This window comes from Camelus dromedarius, chromosome 8 (genome assembly GCF_036321535.1).
Source record: "Camelus dromedarius isolate mCamDro1 chromosome 8, mCamDro1.pat, whole genome shotgun sequence".
Taxonomy (NCBI): Eukaryota; Metazoa; Chordata; class Mammalia; order Artiodactyla; family Camelidae; genus Camelus; species Camelus dromedarius.
Window position 1 is genome coordinate 8,971,034 of NC_087443.1, and position 15,062 is coordinate 8,986,095.

The following is a 15,062-nucleotide window of genomic DNA, read 5'->3' on the forward strand; positions in this document are numbered from 1 at the left end:
ATGAACTTCACTATGGACAGAGGTAAGATTGCAAATAATTTAATGATACGGTCTTTGAAAACTGTGAAAAACTCTTTCTGGTAAAATTCATTTTATGTTAAATATAGTGATTGCTTTGTTATCTACCAACAGAGATTTTTAAAAACCATTTATTTTATTGAGTGGACCTAATTAATAATGCTGCTGAGATTCTGGCGGACCAGTGGGAGACAGGAACTGTCTGGGACAGAGAGAGCCCTGTTTAGAGGAGAAGGTGGTGTCAGTGCTCAGATCTCGCTTCTGGGTGAGGTCTGCGTTAGGAGTAATGATGGTGTTAGATTCAGAAACAGTGAGAAATGCAGACCTCGTCTTTCTCTTTTCCCATTTGTTCACTGCACTTTGATCTGCTCAGGGTCCCAAGCCTGATGCTTGACCAATTCGCGATTCTTCCTGACTCTGCATCGAATTCACCGTGAAACCCTCAGTCTTTCCCCGTTTCCAGCCGTTGCTCTAGTGGAGACCCTCTCCTGGTGCCGCCTCGGCTGTGGGGGCTTCTTCCTCCCCGAGAGCCTCCTCTGCTCCCCCCGCGGGGCAGGGCCTCCAAGTCCCCCTCCTCCACCTGGGGGACTCAATTCATGCTACTGATGTTAGCACTTCTCCATTACAGACTCGGCTGAATTCTAATCTGTGTCCTCTGTAGGTTACATATATCTGGAAGACAGGAATCTTTTTTCTCTCTTTAAATTTTATATTTCTTCAGTGCCTAAGAGACCACTGAGACTCGGGATGTGATTATTTCCTTTAGAAAGCACCTCCGGCTTCAGGGGCACAGAGAGAAATGAGAAATCAGGTTGAACTATGTTAACACAATTCAGGCACAAAATAATGAGGGTGCAGAGTTAGGGTAATGGCAGACGGAGTGAGGAAGGGGCTACCTGGGGCCTTTAAAAATTCGAATTTCACTTTATTTTCTTGACCATAGTACATCTAATTAGGTGGAATCTGAAAAATTCAGAACCGCGGAAAGCAAGTAAAAATCACCTGTAAGGCCAACCAACAAATCCGTATTTTTTTGGTTTAATTCTTAATTTTTGAATGTGTGTATTCTCACTCTTGTTTTCTCACTATATGCATTTATTTTAAATGATATTTTAATACATATTGTATTTCCAAGCAAATTAAGGTTATACTGTTTTGAATTTTATTTTTCACCTTCACATACGTTTCAGTGTTTTACAGCATGTTGCTAAAGAATTCTCCAGTATGTGATATTTAAAAATTCAGTGGGGGGTGGGTAATAGCTCAGTGGTAGAGCACGTGCTTAGCATGCACAAAGTCCTGGATTCAATCTTCAGTACCTCCATTAAAAAAATAAATAAAATAAAAATTGAGTGATTACCTATTTTAGAGTTCATTTAATCAGTTCCTTTTGTTGGACTTTTGCTTCAAATCTTATTTCATCTAGAAATGTGTACAGCTAAAAGGTAAGATTTTAAAGGGTCTAAGAAACAGACCCTTCTCACACCTGAAAATGTTAATTCGTTTCTTGAAGACAAATACTTAGTGTTTAAATTTCTCCAGATGTTCAATTAATTTTTTTCTGTTTCTTTTTTGCATTTTGTGTGTTGAGGTATTCAATTTTGTTCAAGTAAATAAATAAGTTCTGTTCATTGCAATGATACATAGAGTTTGCACATTGTGGTTAATCCATCCCGAGCTTTTTAGTATCTGGTGTGAGCCGTGAGGTTTAAATTTAAAAAATGCATGTAAACATCTGTCAGACTGTGCTTAGCATGTGCTCAGTATCCGCTACAAGTCTTGTCTTTTCCCCTTGGTTTCATCAGGCAGCTGCTTCTTTTGTTTGTTTTTAAGGAACCAGCCCTTAGATTTCTTTCTTAATTTCTCAATTCCCTCATTCATTCATAGTTGTTTTCATTTTTCCTTCTTTTACATTCTTTTAGTATGTCTTACTGATCTCGTAGTGTCTTCATTTATTGAAAATTCAATTGCACACCTTCCGCACACCGGGCTTTGTGCCAGGTGTTGGGAATGCAGTGGTCAGCAGATAAAGATGCCCTGTCCCCAGGAAGCTTATAGTTGAGCCCAGACTTTAATTCTCTTTGTTTAATAATAAAAGCATCTCTATATACAGATAGGCAGATGTATGAGTGTAGATATGGCTGTTTTCTGTAATTTTTGCTATAGAGTCATATTCCCATTATTATGTAAATCTCTACTGTATAATGTTGAATCATAGAAAATTGTTAATATTCAGGATCAACACAGGGTCAGGAGGAACACACCAAGGCACATGGTCATCAAATTGACCAAAATAAAGGATAAGGAGAAAATATTAAAATTAGTAGTAGAAAAGCAACAAAAAACATACAAGGGAACTCCCATAAAGTCATCAGCTGATTTTTCAGCACAAACTCAACAGGCTAGAAGGGAGTGGCATGATATATTTAAAGTGATGAAAGAGGAAGACTTAAAACCAAGAATACTCTTTCCATCAAAATCTTCACAGATAAATGAAAGCTAAAAGATTTCAGCACCACCAAACCAGCTTTACAACAAATGTTAAAGGACCTTCTCTAGTCATCCATAAGAAAAGAGAACAAAAAGAAGAAAGTGGAGAAGGAAAAAAAAAAAGACCTACAAAAGATTGTTTTGGCTGTTTGGGGTATTTTGTGGTTCCTTACAAATTTTGGAATTGTTTGTTCTGGTTCTGTGAGGAATGCTGTGAATATTTTGATGGGGTTGCATTGGATCTGTGGGTTGCTTTGGGCAGTGTGGCCATTTTGATAGTGTTGATTATTCAAATCCAAGAGCACAAGAAATCTTTCCATTTCTTTGTGGCATTTCAGTTTTCAGGGTATAGGTAACCTCCTTGGTTAAGTTTATTTCTAGGTATTTTGTTGTTTTTGATGTAATAGAACTGTCTCTGCCAGTTAAAAATGTCTGGCTTTTGAAGTGAAAAAAAGTGAATGAAGGGCCACAAATGGCAAAATATCTTTCTTTTTCATAGGTGAGTTAATTCCATTATATACACATATACTGCATCTTCATTATCTATTCAACTATTGATGTGCACTTAGGATGCTTCCTTATCTTAGTAATTATAAATAATGTTTTAATAGCAAGGTGTATATATCTTTTTAAATTAATTCTTATTTTGTAGTTGGCTTTATTCCTTTGATAATTATGTAAGTTTAAAAAGCTAAAGCTCTAAACATTCATAGAGACAATAAACAGTACACATAGGTAAATTTTAAAAATATAGGTGCAGTAAAAAGAAAAGAAAAAAAGATAAAGCCATGAGAGACTGGGGAGTAACTTTAAAGACCTATTACTAAATGAAAAAAGCCAGCCTGAAAATGTTAAAAACTGTACGATTCTAACCAAATGACAATCTGGAAAAGGTACAGCTACAGAAACAATAAAAAGATCCTGGGGAGAGGGAGGGAGGGAGGGATGAATAGATGGTGCACAAGGGATTTTTAGGGCAATGAAATTATTCTGTATGATACTATAGTGGCTACATGTCATTATGCATTTGTCAGAGCCCACAGAATGTACAACATCAAGAGTGAACCCTAATGTAAACTATAGACTTTGGTTGATAATAATGTGCCCATGTTGGTTCATCGATTGTACCAAATATACCACATTCATGTGGGATGTTGAGACTAGGGGAGTATGTGTGTGGTGGTGATGAGGGCTATGTGTGAACACTCTGTATTGTCTGCTCAATTCTGCTGTGAACCTCAAACTGCTCTAAAAGAATAAAGTCCATTAACAACAAAAAACGAGGATGGATCAATTTGTGATATAATCTTACAAGGACGAATTATTCAGGCCTACAACCAGAATGAATAGCATATTCAATTAAAAACATGTATGTTTAAAAATGTTACTTACAGCAAAAGAGACAGACATCACAGTGTAGTGTGATTTATTTCATTTTTATCAAGTTCAGCTACCATCAAACTGATGGATGCATGTTGTCAGAGAGTGTGGTTCAGTTGAAATGTGACAGAAGTGTATATTCTGTGTTAATGGATATGATTCAAACATATGGTTCATACACTGACTTTTTGGAGACTGTGGAAGTTTAGGAATTTGAAAAATTTGTGAAATCAATAACTTAACATTGATACATTTCACTCTATTTTTTTACTGTATGTAGATATAAACACAAAAAGAAAGAGGTAAGAGAAGTTATCATGGACAGTAATGGAGAGAATGACACTTTGGTTACAACCCTCCCCTCTGACGCACCCCCTCCCCCACACACTGGTAACTGACCAATCTGGGATGGCAGTTGCTGGTTGGTTTCCGGGTGGAATGTTGGGGTGTCCCCTGGGGCTTGTGGCTGGTGGCTCCATGGTAACTGGGCAGAGCCCTGGGTGGGTCAGTGCCATGGAAGGGCTGCTGTCCTCCATGGAGCTTGGCTTTGGGCTGATCCTGAGGGAGCTGAGTGCGGTCCTGGTGGTGCTGCTGCGCGATGGCCTGTGTTCTCAGTTCATGTTCCAGAGCCTCCAGTGGGAGGCAGTGTTGAGTCTCCCTGTCTTCACCTCATTGGTGAGTATCTTATTTACCTGCAGACTTGTTCAGTGTGTTAGAAGACACCTTTATCAAAGCTATGAAAACCAGCAGGCTGAAACACTGGCTGCCTAGATCGAAGAGAAGTGCCATCTCATCGACCAGCTGTAAGTGGCTAAACAGGAGTGTGCCAGGATGGAGACGACATTAAAGAACGCCAGGCTAGAGAAGGAGCCAGTAAATACACCCAGCCTTGCTAACACTTACAGACAGTTGATGACGGTCAACCTGAATTCAAGGAAGGAAATCAGTTTTCTCATTGAAGAACTGAGGAAAGAGAGATCCCTGCAGTCTATTCAAGCAGAGGTGGCGGAGATGCTGAAAGGGCGCACGTTCCTGGAGGAGGTCACGAGAATCAGCACATCACAAGGGGCTGTTACAAACCAGCCAGGGGACCGAGCACCAAGTCCTGCTGGTCCCTTTCCCAGGAGTGGGCCCTCGTGTTAAACCTGTGCTGTGCCCTCACTCCACTCAGACCTCCCAAGCTGCCTCTGCCCTTGGACCTGGCACATGCGAAATTCTGTGTATGTGTCCCAAGAGAATGAAATCTGTTTGCCCCAGTCACATGGGGCTCCTGGAGGTAAGCCCCCTGGCCTTCAAAACCACATGTCCTGGGCTCTCCTCTTGCCAACGCTGGACCCCGGGCTGGGGAGCCTGACATGGGGCTCAGCGCTCTCAGTCCTGTGGGAGGGCCTCTGTGACTTAATTACTCTTCAGCTTGTGGGTCACCCACCCAGGCGGTTTGGGGCCTGATTCTACTGTGAGCATGCCCTCCTACTGTCCCCTGCAGGTCTCTCTCTATATTTCTAATTGAAGATCTTTTTTGCTAGGTTACAGTCTTTTTTGTCAATGGTTGTTTAGCAGTCATTGTGGTTTTTGTTTTTAGTCGTGAGAAGAGGTGAACTCGTGGTCCTACGACTCTGCCATCTTGACCCCCCGATACTCTATTTTCTTTTAGCCAGACATACAGAGCTGTGATGTAGATCAGGTATAACCAGTGCTTTCCCACCCCACCCAGGCTTTGACTTTTTAAACATGGGACCCAGTGCCTGACTCGGGTGCCCAGTAGTCCCTGATATATTGTGCTTGGGAAAAAGCCTGTTTTTTCATAGTGTGAAATAACAAGACAATTCCTTACCCTGTATATGTGTTTGGTTAGAATCTTACTCCATTGCATCTCCAAGGACTCCCAGATCCCTTTCTCCTCTTCATCCTAACCCAGGGTCCTTAGCTTGCACCATAATACCTGACTAGCTAGTTCTCCAGCTTCAAGTCTCCCCTCTACACCATCATTCACAAGTGCTTCATGATGGCCTTTCAGAAACGCCTATCTGAGTGCACTGCATCCTGGCCTAGAAGCATTCCCGTGGCTAAGCAGTGACTGCGCAATGGAGCCCAAACACTTCAGCAGGCCCTTAAGACCCTTTGCAAAGATGGCTTGCCATCTTCTGATTCCATGTCCCTCAGCACCTTATGTTCTAGCTATATCAGATTTTACCATCCATTTCTTGTCACTTTATTGGTTACTTTTCAAAATCCAATTTAAATATAATTGTACAAGTATATTTAATCATTCCTTTTCTGTGTTTCTATAGTATCTTATTTATATAACTAAAAAAATACCTTTATACTGGGTAGTGGTTACTCAGATATCTATCGGTTCTCTACTAGTCTATGAGCTATGAAGGAAGGGTCTATGTTTCTATTTTTTATTTTCTATTAATTTCATAGAAGCCTGATGAAAGCCAAGTTAAGAGGTAAAAGACAATGCACAAAACACATTTATCCTCACATTATTCATGATGTGTGCACAGAAGATACTGCATTTTCCAAATGGAAAGAGCCCACCCATAGCCTGGATGCCATCTACAGGCTGCTATGATATGCTCACTGCTCAGGTTTGTCCAGAAACCTGGCATTTTCCTTGTCTTTGGAGGACCAGCCATGCTTCTCCACTTTTTCCAGTTCATCTGACTGTGCTCTGTGGAAAAACAAAAGCCAAGTGGTTGTTAGATAATCATGATCTTAAATACAGGAAAACTCCATGTATTTTGATATTTTTAGCATCTGTTTGAGGTAAATCTTGACTTAATTCATGTCATTTTAAAATGTTTAAATATGTTTAATACAAAACAGCTCATCTCCAAATCTTCCAAATGCTATTGGCTATTAGTGATGTGCCAAAAAAAATTTTTTTTATTTATTCCAGCATGCTTTAAAACAGTACAGTTTTCCTCCCTTGTTTTTTTTTGTTTTTGTTTTGTTTTTGTTTTTGTTTTTTTTTTGTTAGCTGTTTATAATGCTGTCTGTAATGGAAGACTTTCATTTTAAAGGGGTATTTCTCTCAGAAAGTAATCAAGTTTAATTTGAAAGTAATTTGATCCTAAAGGTGTTATAACATTTTTAAAGAAAAGAAATATGTATTTAACTATTTCAGTCATTGTTTATGCCTATTTGTTTTCAGAAAAGAAAAGTACAATTTAATTATTAAGTCATGGAACAAAAAGAAAAGATTTTGATTCTTTCAAATTTTTTTTGACACAAAACTGGCTCTAGGCTTCTTTTCTTTCTCACTATCCTCTTTCACCCTTTAAAATCCAAGCTAAAAATTTGTTGCTCTCAGTTTGGTTATAGCAGAGGATCCTCTGCATTTTAACATACGGCAGAATATTTTGTAGGTTTCAAAAAACACAAAATTTATTCTTAATAGAGAATTTAGATGATTTTTATTTTCATTCTTATCTCTATAATTCACAAAGATGTTTCAAAACAGTCAAAATCCTATATTTTCTAAGTGCATTAAGAAGTCTGAGTCGACCACCGTGTCTTAGTTTGAGTCTAGTCCTCAGAAGTTAAAATCCCTTCAACATTTTTTGTTGTTTAAACATAAAGGCAGCTCAGCCATAAACTGCTGTAAATGATAGAACCCGAGAGATTTCTAACAAAGCTATTTTGTGTTTTGCGTTCGCTGACTGATTTGAAATGCAGGCTTTTCTGTTGATGGGATTACCCAGCAAAGGCTAGCTCCTCAAAGGAAGCTTCTTTCAGCAGGGAAAGATTTAATGACAGACCAGTAGATCTTCTGAGGGGCTTGATCCATTTTGCTTTTGGAATGTAATGCAACAAAAGATACATAGAAGTAAATGAGATGGTTTGCCTGCAGCATAGCCTCCACTAAAAAGCCTGCCTTGCTCACCTTGATCCTCATTATAACAAGTCTCTGTCCACAATAACACAGAACCTTATATTTGTTCTATCCTGTGCTTACTACAATGTCTTACTGGTGCTACACATGTATGTCTACTTCTTCTACTGACTGGAGCTTATTGGAGAGAAGGGCTATGTCCTGTGTATCTCTGTGGTCCTAGTGACAAGTATGATTCACGGTACAGTCAGCACTCTGTATCCATGGGGTCTGCATTTGTGGATTCAAACAAACACAGATCCAAAATACTCAGGCAAAAAATTTCATGAAGTTCCAAAAAGCAAACTTGAATTTGCTGTGCTCCAGTAACAACTTACATAGCATTTATGTTGTATTAGAAATTGTAAGTAATCAAGAGGTGATTTCAAGTATACAGGAGGATGTGTGTGGGTTATATGCAAACTACAAACAGTTTTATTTAAGGGATTGAGCATCTGGGGATTTTGGTAGCAATCCCCTGCAGATACCGAGGGATAACTGTATGTAGTTACAAGTCAGTAATTTTTTTAAAGACAGAAAAATTAAATCAGTAATTGAATAGGAAAAAAGAAGGCCTCCATGTCCTGGGTGAAGAGAGAGATAAAAGGAGGAAAGTCAATAACAAGACAATCAAAATAAGAAATATTGAAGACATAATGATATACATATAATGCCAACTGTTTACCATCATCCTAGAGTAAAATGAGGGTCTTTTTTTTTTATCTTGTATCTCCATTAGGAAAACATAGCATTATTGAGTTACTATTACATACATCCAATGAAGAACTTAATCATTGATCACAGCGTTAAGAGCTCCTGGGTTTTGGTCCCATCAGCCCTCTTTGAAATGACCTATAAAATGAGGGTCCTTATGAGATAATTTGAAATCCAAATAGATACCTATGCTTGCTTGAGACAGAACTGGTCATGTCAAACACTAGGATACAACTAGATTAAGAAATAAGGAGGCTGCATCCAGCAAAGGTACATGTGAATTCACTCATCTATACATTCATTCAACACAACGCCCTCGTGTACATATCATTCATCTCTTATGCAGGAATACTTATCTGTAGAAAGTTACAAAAATAGAACTAACTTACTGTTAATCAAATCTGCAACATTCTGCTATTCATTGCTACATCAAGGCCAACTGTTTCTTCTTGCCTGATATCTTGGCTTTCTCCTTGCAAGACATGTGGGATCAAGCAAAAGTCAGTATTTTTCTACCTGTCAAAATCCCCAATTTCTCACTCTTATCAGCAACCATCAACTATGTCAAACTAGTGCTACAAATTCATACCAGAACTTAGAGGTCATCTCGATACTTTTGGCTTTGTTTCACCTCCAAAATTTAGTCTCAAGTGTTCTCCTCTGGTTCTTCTTTTAAAAAAATGAATTTTAGAGATTATTTATTCATCCACCCATGCAATCAAAAGCTGACTGTTTACCAGGCATTACACTAGGCACTGGAGATAACAAGATAAATGCTGGGCTTCTGATTCCAGCAAAATCCCACCTCACAAAACACCCAGTTACTCATAATATCACTCTTATTTGCTCAAACCTTCTATAGTGATCTTCTTCCTCTGCTTTTTAAACTCTATATAACCCTCTATGAAGAGGATGTTGGTGATCTCACTGCCATACCAGTGGTGATGAGAGTTACTTATTGAAATAGGTCCATTTTTCCTTATGGCCAAAGCTATGTGCAAAGCAGCTACACACTAACACATCAATTACCAACATAAAAGAACCTCCAGGTTATAAACATTTAAATAACAAACTTTCACTCTCCAAATCCCAGGCACATACTTTCTAAGATTAAATCATTTCAGTATCCAGGACAGGGGCTATTTTTTGGTTACTTCCTTTCTTTTACTGTTCTCCCCTTCCCACCCTGACCCCGATTATCTGCAGAAGGTTTCTTCCAGAATATCATTTTCTCGGTATCCTATTTGCCTATACATGAACTAGTCCCCTGCTGCTAAGTTGGAGGCTTTCACTGGTTACCAAAGATTCATCCCACCCAACACCCAGACATGCTATTTACCCAACCACAGGGCAGAATGGATCCAGATTCCTGGCTGTCATCTCTGATTTCACCAAATATTTTGACCTCCACTGCTCTAAACCCACAACACCATGACACTGAACTCTGCTATTTCAATGCCTGAGAAAAACTGTACCTTTCCCAGAGAGGTGGTTGGGGAGCAGGGGTGGAGAGGGAGGGGAGGATGTTGAGAGGGACTGATGCACAGTTCTGTGGCCGAATCTGTTAATGACACCCAGCAGGTGTCTCTCCAGTGCTGTTCCAGAGAACGTGGACTTGGATTCCTGAGAGTCAGTAAGTACTGCTGCATGGGCCGTCCACCTTGAGACTCACAATCGTAGACAAACACTCTTCGAAGTTATGTTGTTGACAAACTGCTTCATCTTAACAGTGATCCCCATACTTACTCCATCATGAAACATGATTGTGCGTGAGAGAGAGAAAAAGAGAAAGACAGAGACAGAGAGATAGAGAGAAAACATGACAGTAACACTCCCAAGGACCCAGTGCTCTAAGGGATATGGATGAAAACACTTTGCTAGGCCAGACTTTCACGAGTTCCTTAATTCAGTTTCTACAATGTTCATACAATTTCTATTCTAAATCTAATCTTTAAATCTTTGCCTCTCTCCTCAGACACCGCCATGCCTCTCACTCTTAGGCTTGCCTCCTAATAATATCCCCTTTGATTACAGTACTGTAACCTCTTTCCTGGAATTCCTCTCACCCCTCTGCTGAACTCCTCAGTCTTCACTGCCCAGTCTGAAGCCCTTGTTTCCATCGTAATCCTTTGTTTTCCTTTCATATCCACACATACAACTACTTTTTCAACATTTCCAAGAAGCATGTTGGATCAAATAAAAGTCTAAAAATAAACTCATGTTTTCTTCCCCCAAATATTCAGTGATCCTGATTACTGGAAACTGGAAACTAGTCACCCAGCCACAAAGCTGAAAGTCATTTAAACATCCCTCCCTACTTTGCCTCCGCATCTGATGCATCACTAAGTATCCAGTTCACTTACCTCCCTCCATTTCCACGGCCATAACCCTTGTCCAAACTACCTCCTCTCTCAATTTGCCTCCTTTGTTACTGGGCTTAGTCTCCTCATAGCCATCCATGGCTCTCTCTAATATAAGTCCTACAGGGCACACAGTGTTATTTTTAAAAAAGTGGACCAGAGCATGTACTCTATGTCACTCTACTTATGACTCTGTAACAGCTAACCGCCATTCTTAGAATAACACCCTAGACCTTGGGTGCCTACGATGTCCGCATGGCTCACCTTCCTCCACCTCCCATCGCAGGTCTTGCTTCTACTTGCTGAACACACTGGTCTTGGTGGCTTTCATTCACTTCCACAAACATGTCACATTCCTCTTTCATAAATGCTGTGCCCTGTGTCTAGAACATTCCCCACACTTCTCAGCTTCCACAGTACCCACTACCTCATTTCAGCTCCAATCTCTCTACCTTGGGGAGGCCTTCCTTACCCTCCACATCCATGCAGAATCCCCCTGGTAATATAACTCCACTGTATAAATTCCCTACCCCTCACAGCACGTGTCACAACTGTGCATGAACATGTAAGGCTTGACTCCCACATTCGAAGGAAAGCTCCATAAGCACAAGGATAATGTCTATTTTGTCATCATCATAACCAGAGCACACACCTGAAATAAAACAGATGCTTAATAAATGTCTGATGGTATAATAATAAATGACTGGAGTTTATTATATAAAAATTCCTAATGTCCTAGCTCCTCACTCAGTCTCACCTTTCCTCTGTTTCTCTCCTTTCTGCAACAGGAGCTGCAGACTACCAGGAGCTGAAGTGGTGGGTGACAGTTCCAGTGGGTGTCTGATTTGGAAGTGGTAAAGGTCAACATACTTGGTGGCATCAGTGATGACAGCCAGGAACTGGGCTTTGTGCTGGACGGGGGTTCAGGGCAGAGTGTGCCTGGTCTCAGGGAATAGTTTTCTTTCCTTTATACCCGGGTATTAAATCCAGCATCAGCAGCAACCTGGCTCTTTCTGTAACTTACCTGTTTATTTCTCCCTCTTCAGTCCTTTATTCTTTCCTATCTAAACTTCACACTCCTTTCTCCCCCAGTCACTTCCCTGAATCCCTTCACAACCCTCTCTCTACTTGTCCAGCAAAATACCTTGAAGGTACACTGACTTCTTTTCTCATCTTTTGCTTGGTTTTTGAATCCCTGTAACCTGGCTTTTGTTCTCACTTAGATCACTCTCACTAAGCCCAAAAACGATCTTCTTAGAGCCAAGAATCTCATCTATAGATAAAACCAGAGCTCAGTTTTACTGGGCCCTTAGTAACAGTTAGGAATCCTGCAACTCACTTTACATGTATAATGTCACAGACACAGGCATCATTAGCAGCAACAGCATCACCCCCATTAGCACGATGAGAAAGCCGAGCCTTAAGTCCCAACCAGGAAGCACAGGTACCAAGGTTCACACACAGTTGGAGTGGCTCCCAAGCCCTCATCCCTCATCTCCTGGTGTCAATGGCCCTACGCTGAGGTCTCTTCACAAAGCTCTACTGAGTCTAGACCACCTCCTGAAGCAGCTCAGGTCCTTAAAAACCAACATGGGGCTAAGATGAAGTCACTCCATTGCTGCCAGTCCTTCTTGTGACTAAAAATCCTGGCATTAAGACCACAAACAAACACAGGAAATCTATCAAAAATGGAGGGAAGGCTGACTGGCCAGGAAGCTGACAACGTGAGGAGTCATGAAGCTCCCTGGGTTTTCTTTCCCCTTCACCCCTTATGAGGTGCTGGAGAAGCCTGGACCTGGAACCACCAGAAGATAAGGGTTGTAAATAAAGCCTCTCCCTCCCTCTAGCCCAGGGACAGGGAAAGGAACATCTCGCAGAAAAACCTTGTTCTTAATACTGGCTCTACTCCAGCCAAGACCAAAAGAAACCTGGCCTCTTGTGGAATCAGTGTGGCCACATGCAGAACTGGACCTGCAGCCTGACCTGGCAGCACTGAGGTAAAGGTGAGTGGGAGGCTATGGTACTCAGCAACCTGCTTCCCTCAGCCTTCCCCCAGGTTCTGGGGGGTCAGAAGTCACTTCCTCCTTGCCAGCAGCAATGAGGCAGAACAAGGTAGCTCAGAGTGGTGATACTGAGCACTATCATCTAACTAGGACATGGGCAAAGACATAGATACTTTTTATGAAAGAGAGTACACAGAAGACAAACACATGAAAATATTTGCCATTAGGAAACTGCAAATTAAAATCACAATGAGATATTACTCTATACCTACATATTAGAACAGCTAAATCTGTTTTAAATGGTGACAATACCAAGGATGTGGCAAAATTAGATATCTCATATATTGCTTCTGAGAATGTTAAAATGGTACAGTCATTATGGAAAATAGTTTGGCAGCTTCTTAAAAATACATTCTAAATGTACATTTAATATGCAACACAGCAGATGCAATGCTGGCCACTTATCACAAAGATATGAAAATGTATCCACACACAAAAGTTAATACATATGAATATTCATAACAGTTTGATTTGTAATAGGCAAAACTTCAACACAACCGAAATGTCCCTCAATGTATGGAACAAATTTTGGTGCATACATAACACGGAACACTACTACTCAACAATGGAAAGAAGTGAACTTTTGATACACTCAACAATTGGATGGATCTCAAGGGAATTAATTCTACTGAGTGAAAAAAAGCCAATATCAAAATATTACATAGTATATGACTCCATTTTTTTAATACTCTCAAAAATGACAAGAATTACAGAGATGGAAAACACATTCGTGACTGCAAGGGGTCAGGAAAAGGAAAAGGGAAAGAGTGTGAGAGATTTTGCAGAGGAAGGACAATTCTATATTTTGATTGTAGTGATGGTTACACAAATCAACATGTAATAAAACTGCACAGATACAAAGAGGCATACATGCACACACACATACACGGGTGCCCGGGAAACCGGCGAAATCACAAAAAGTTCTATAGATCATACCAATGTCAATTTCCAGATTTTAACACTTTTGTAAGTGTTATCATTCAGGAAAACTGGGTGAAGGCTACCTAGGATCTCAGTGTACTAGTTATGCTATAATTATTTCAAAATAAAAACTTAAAAGAAATCAATGTGACCAATTGATCCTCTGTTCCTTTATATCCCCAGTGTCCATCCTCTGAATATCCAAACTTGGTTTATGGCCATCCGGTCCAAACACCCAAGCAAGAAGTCTTGTTCCAGTCTCTCCCCTCCACATCCAGTTAGGCAACACTTCCTATCTAGGTCGGCTCTGAAAAAAAATCTCAGAAGCAGATTTCTCCCTCTCCAATCTCACTGCCACTCCAGAATGCTATGGCCACATCCATCTCTGTCAGTCTCAACCCCTACCCAAATCCCATTCCAATTCCCCTATATATTACCCTCCTCCAACTCAGAATTCCTCACACCAAATACATTTTATAAGAACAGCCCCAAATGTTGCCTCACCATGAAGATTACCCCAGGTCCCCCAAGATCAAGAAATCGTGGCCTCTTCAGCAACTATCCTGTTCTTTCCATAGAACTCTAGCCTAGCACTTACCACATTAGGCTGTAATTATTTAGTTGTGTCCCAGGGAAATACAAACACTCCCAGAAAACTCCCAAGGACTGAACCTGATTGTCAATCTACACAAGGCCAGGCTAAGAAAGAGCAGAAGCTGGTACTGAAAAGCCTTCCAGACCTGTGACAATCCAGACTGGTCACACATGCATCCATGGAAATGCAAACGCCCTCACACTCAGAGGGGAGACACAGTGGCAGATGATGACCCTTCCCAGGAGCTACCATCCTCAAGCTTCAATCAGCTCAAGTTGCACCACTGGTAGCCACATTTAAGTCTTTATTAAGTAGTTATTTATTTTAGCTTTTCCTCTATTATTTTCTATTAAATCTTCCAAAGCCAAAGGTTACTTCCCAAGAAAAATGAAGAAATTAGTTTTATATCAGCTGACAAAAGAATGACTGAAGTATGCTGGCATATACATTCACATGCAGATTTGGAAAAAGTCATAGGTTTATTAAAATAACGTGAAATATATTACTGTTTCTCATGCAATTCATTCCTTCTTTCATTTGCATTCATACTGCTTACGTAAAGTGAATTACATTTGGGATAAAGTAAACTAGTTAAAAAATCCTTTATGAAATTTCCATTTCAGTTAAGAATTAGACAATTC

The 15,062-nt window shown here is 40.2% G+C and overlaps 1 protein-coding gene and 1 non-coding gene across 2 annotated transcripts in view; one reads left to right on the plus strand and one right to left on the minus strand.

Moving 5' to 3' along the window:
* Positions 1 to 4,401: 4,401 nt before the first annotated feature.
* LOC116156032 (uncharacterized) overlaps positions 4,402 to 15,062 on the plus strand; it is a 43,583-nt gene continuing 32,922 nt past the window's right edge. Inside the window, exon 1 of the mRNA XM_064488636.1 lies at positions 4,402 to 4,523. Within this exon, the coding sequence (XP_064344706.1) occupies positions 4,402 to 4,523 (122 nt within the window). The remainder of the gene's footprint in view (positions 4,524 to 15,062) is intronic.
* LOC116152170 (small nucleolar RNA SNORA25) lies at positions 8,491 to 8,622 on the minus strand. Its single transcript, XR_004135739.1, has one exon. It is a non-coding gene; the product is annotated as a small nucleolar RNA SNORA25 (small nucleolar RNA).